This window comes from Helobdella robusta, assembly GCF_000326865.2.
Source record: "Helobdella robusta unplaced genomic scaffold HELROscaffold_7, whole genome shotgun sequence".
NCBI classification, from domain to species: domain Eukaryota; kingdom Metazoa; phylum Annelida; class Clitellata; order Rhynchobdellida; family Glossiphoniidae; genus Helobdella; species Helobdella robusta.
Genome location: NW_008705398.1, coordinates 404392 through 410032, shown reverse-complemented (window position 1 = coordinate 410032; position 5641 = coordinate 404392). Strand labels below are relative to the sequence as shown.

At 28.4% G+C, this 5641-nt stretch overlaps 1 protein-coding gene across 1 annotated transcript in view; it reads right to left on the bottom strand.

Annotated features, from left to right (window-relative positions):
- Positions 1 to 2015, bottom strand: part of HELRODRAFT_189517 (hypothetical protein) — a gene marked incomplete at its 3' end in the record, with an annotated part of 6497 nt that extends 4482 nt beyond the window's left edge. Inside the window, exon 1 of the mRNA XM_009030669.1 lies at positions 1915 to 2015. Within this exon, the coding sequence (XP_009028917.1) occupies positions 1915 to 1930 (16 nt within the window). The 5' untranslated portion in view covers positions 1931 to 2015. The remainder of the gene's footprint in view (positions 1 to 1914) is intronic.
- Between the last annotated feature and the right edge of the window lie 3626 nt (positions 2016 to 5641).

Here is a 5641-nt window from a genome sequence, read left to right as displayed (position 1 = left end):
GATAAATAAATAATTTGAAATAATACAAAACACGCAATAGATAGAGAGGAGGTATGATCAAATGAGTGAATGAATAAACAAAACATACATACATGTACGTTTTGTATCTATGTGAATGGATGTATGTATGCATGTATGTATGTACGTATATATGTTTGTATGTATAAGTGTATGTTTGTGTGTATGTATGTATGCGTGTTTGTATGTGTAAACAGAAATATTTTAGTATCTGTTTACAACTTTCATGTCCTTATTACAAGAAACATAAGCTACTAGATTGGGTGGTTGGCTCTAAAAATATACACATACATACCTACATAAACACGTACGCACATATACACGTACACACACACTCACATACACATAGAAACTGCAAATCAAACAACTAACAAACAAACATTAGAAAAAAATTTCCCTGAAAAAAAAAACTCTAAATGCCATAAAGATCTGGGACAAGTGATAAATAATTATCAGTATTAAATTTTTTTGTCCCAAAAATGTCTGTGTGTGTAAACAAACATGTATATATGTATATATAGTTATATATATATATATATATAAATATATATATATTTATTTATTTATACATATATATATATAGAATGACATTCTAAACCTGTAGACCTTGACATTGAAGATTGAAAAGCTTGACGATGATGATAGGTATGTTATAAAAATAGTAGTAGTAGCAGCATAGAAGTAGTAGTAGGAGCAGCAGTAGTAGTAGTAGCATAGAAGTAGTAGTAGGAGTAGCAGTAGCAGTAGTAGTAGTAGTAGTCGTAAAAGCAGCAGTAGTAGCAGCAGTATTATTGCAGTTTCTATTAACATTATTGACATTCGTTCTGAGTTTTATTTATAAGAGTCATATAAGACCCTTGACAAAATTGCCCTTTTTTAATAATAATAATAACCAATAATAATAATTCTCACACTAAAAACACTTTCTTTGATCTTAGGAGTGTAGGTCGTTGAGTTTCGTATATGTATTTATCGAAATTGCACAAAAACTATTGATAAAAAAACAATATTTATTATATATATATATATATATATTCTTATATATATATATATATTTATATATGCAAATTATGTATATATAAAATCTTTATTCATAAATGTAGATTTGATAGTGAATAAAACCAATGAAATGAGAAAATAAGTAGTTAAGAGTTATAGTTTAGTGACAAGGAGTTTGTTTGTGAATGAAAAATATATAAAGAATTAAAGTCATTTAAGCTAAGAAAGCAACTCTATATTTTAATCTTTTGTCATATTTTTTCACAAATTTTTCCTAATTTACTCACCCTAAATTAAAAATTTAAATAATAAATAAAATTTCAAGTAAAACTGTAATTACACTCTAATCTAATTTTAGTTTTATTAGTAGTAATGACTCTACCAATATATCTACATGACAGACACTGATGAAGTCTCATAAAACCTATTTCTTTTAATTTTAATTATACTACATACATTGAAAAATGTTCTATTATGATTTTCATGTTTGCATCCATGTTAAATCAGTTGATCGGTGTCGAAGTAAAAGTAATTTTACCTGCCCACCTAATCTAATCTAATATAATGAAAGCATTGAGCCTGACTGTATAAACTACAATACAAATTATAAAGAAAGAATAATTATGCGAACCAATGTTTCATCAAAGCCTGCATTGCATTTACAAAGCGTGCAACGTTTATTTATACTAAATCTTTTAAACTCCAAAAAGTAAAAAATAATTTTAAATAGTATTTTAAATTGAAATTTATTAAAAATTTTGTAAAAAATATGAATAGTTAAAATATAACTAGGCTAATGCTAAGTGCTGCTTGCTAAAGAAGGTGAAAAAATTTAAAAAAAAAAAATAAAATTGCAAAAGCAATATATTTTCAAATAATTTTTAAAAAATGCCAAACCTTTACTGCAATGCATCTCGGAACAGTTTTTAAATTTTCTTTCAAAATTAGGGAAAAATAATTTTTTTGAAATAAAATCAGCTCTCAAAACCGAAATTTTAAATACCTTGAGTACGGCGATCGAATGTGAAAAGTGAATGGAAGTTAAAAGCAAAGAAATTTTAACATTTATAAACATTTATAAAGTTCTTTGTTTATATTAAACAGCATGCACCAAGCACGTGCTTATCTCGTGTTTAATAAGTCAAGTTATATAAAAATATCTCCCAACACGCTGTATTATCGTCACGTAAATTAGGCAATTGGCCGACACAATTCTCAAATTAGGAAGGAAATCTGTAATTATTACTGCGCGATAATGACTCAAGTGACTTTTACATAATCTATAAGATTAATCATACAGTATCTCATGAATTTTGAATAATTTATTGCTATATATATATATATATATATATATATATATATATATACATATTATAAATATGTATATGTATATTTAAATTTATTTATATAAATGTACGTGTGTGCGTGTGTTTGTGTGTGTATATATATGTTTGTATGTAAATAAGTAAATAAGTCAAATTAATACTTGCCTAGCTTCATATAAAATGAAGTATTGTGTATATCAGGGGTGGGCAAACTTTATGCTGTGAGGGCCGCATTGAGAACTATTTTACCTTTGAAGGGCCGCATATGTACTTAAATAGCAAAATGTTTCCACCCGGGAGTCTTTTTTGGTCTTAATGTCTGGCTGACGATCTTCTTTATGGCGAACTAGGCTTCGCGGGCCGCATAAAATAGCTTCGCGGGCCGTAGTTTGCCTACCCTGGCGTATATCGTTGCGTGAAACAAAAATGTTTAAAGACGCAGTGACTGGATTCGATTCCCTAGAGATCCGTGCCATGTGCTGACCATTGATCCAGAAGTATTTGTATGCAATTTGGAAAAATTATTCATAAAAAAATAATTATTAATATTACAATTATACAATGATACAATAAAATATCTAACATAAAATTCCTCCTACACTCAGCTCCCCGTTTTCCATCGTTGCTTTTGTATGGTGGTTCTTTTTATCTCTTTTCCAAAAAATAGACTTTATTTTATTATAAAAACGATTATTTAGCGCGTCTTGTCTGCTCTTATCCACCCACTACATTATGTAACCTCGTTACTAAGTTGTAATCTATTGTAAAAGGTCTCTTAAAGATATTAAACGAAGTTGGATTCAGTTTTTCGCATGTTTAGTGTTGTTTTTTTTGTTGTTGTTGCTGTTGTTGTTGTTGTCTGGTCATTTACATTATTGTTATATATTGTAAGGTGTCACAAATTTATATATATATATAGGTATATACAGTAAGTTAACCTCTTTCAAAATATTACCATAAATAATGATTATTATTAATAATAATATATCAATTAATATTATATTAATAAATTAATCAAAACTCAAATTAATTTTACTACTTAAAATAAAGTAAACGAAAATCAGCGGAGTACTCCACACAGATAGATAGTATTTCATAACTCAACCGCTTGGCTTAATTTATACAAAAACTTTGGGATATATATATATATATATATATATATATAATATATATATATATATATATATAGTTATGATGTTGTTTACTACTAATAATAATAATCATAATAATAATAATAATAGCATCTCTCACTCATTCTATTTACAAATAGCAGGGTGATATTTGAACCTTGGTAATTAATTTATGATATGATGCTAGCAAGTTATAGTTTTGTTCAGTAAAAATGTAAATAAATACACAGACAGACAGACAGACATACACAGACACACACCGCACGCACATACACACACGCCACACACATATACATATTTTTGTATGTTGTTATTGCATTGTATTATGGCTGGTTAGGTAAAATTTTGAAAGAAAATAGTTCAACATGCTCTCATAACATATGCTGTCAATCGACCGTGATAGATCTATTATTTTTATTATTATTATTGTAATTATTATTATTATCCATTTAATTAAGAGGCTTAATAATTAGCGTAAAGTTTATACTGGAGATAATCAATTGATGAAATCCTATTTTCATATACTCTACTAGTAACATTAGGATGACTGTAACCATATTTTTAAGAGCTTTTTATTTTTAACTCGGGGTTTTCCCTCAAAAGTTTTTCAATTGTTATTTTTGTTTCGGTTTCGTTGCTCTTTAATAATTAATAAAACAGTTTCTTGAAAAAGACTTGAAATGTACGGTACAAGTGTTTGTTTGCATGTTAATTGAACCTCACTCAACGCCTGGAAAATTCTCTACTGCCGAAATTGAGGGATTGTTATCATGGGAATGTTTTAAATTTGCAGATGACACTAAATAATGTGACGTTTTAGACAACGATAAAGATAATGAAATATTAGCATGCGATTTGCAAAAAATATGCAAATGGGTAGAGGATTGGCCATGCATCGAGGCTGCTAAAAGTGCTAGCAGGACTCTGGGTATGATAAAAAGAAAGGTAAAAAGGAGATATATGATCGTCATATCAAACCAGTATAAAGCATTGGTTCGAACTAAGTTGGAATACTCTGTTCAGCTTTGGAATCCAGATTTACAAAAGGACAAACATGCTCGAGAATATTCATAGAAGGGCAACGAGAATGATAAAGGAGTGTCGCGGTATGCCAAACGAAGACAGATTAAAAGTTTGTCGATTGACAACATTAGAAAAAAATTAGAACAAGTAGAGATTTAATTCAGGCATACAAAATCATCACTATGAAGAAGAATTTTGAATCAGCAAAATTTTTTGAGCTTAAGATGAACAGTAAAACAATGGGACATAAATATTAGATCTTTTAAAAAAAGCTTGGAATCGATAAAGCAAAAATTTTTCAGCTGCAGAGTTGTCAATGAGTGAAACAAACTGGGAGATGAGATTATATGCGCAGAAACAACTAATAACTTTGAAGCAAACTTAGCAAAAGTAGGATTTTAAAAAAGACCTCAGAGTGGTCTTAGATCTCTATGAAAATCTTTGTTATGTTATGTTAAGCGTTGAAAAAAAACATGAGAAACAAGTGGGGAAGTGTGATTTAGATAACTTTAAAGGTTAAGATATCTTAGTATTTAGTACATGGTAACTTTAAAGGCTGATATCTTAAAAACTACTGATCAGAATCGGAATTTTTATTGGCAAAGATAGTTTTATTGAAAAAAGCTGGAAATGACGAGATGAGCAATTCATTGGGTCTAACTTCAAAATCGGTGAAGACTCAACATATTAGCCAAAAATTCATGCCCAACAAAAATTTCATATACAAATTTTTTCTATATTTTTATAATGTAAGATAATATGTGTCACCCATCCAAATTCCTGACCACGATCAACTAGCAAGTTAAGCAGTAATAAATAACAAAACGCTTTGCATACAGTTCGAGGGAGTATACAGTAATTTTTAATGCCATGCAATTGCGTTTTATAATAAAACCTTCATGTGCGTATTTAAGATGTAAAATGCATCAAAAATAATAACTATTTAAATTGGGGATTTTAAAATACTTTTATCATTCATATATTTTACACAAAAATTTGTCAAACTTAACTTAAAGTTGATTGTTAGAAGTTAAAATGAAAAGCTGTCACAGTGCTGCTTTAAATTTTTGTCACTAAAAAGCCAAATTTAAAATTTTGTCATAATCAACGTTTTACATAAGTGAAACACGAAGCACCTTTATTAGC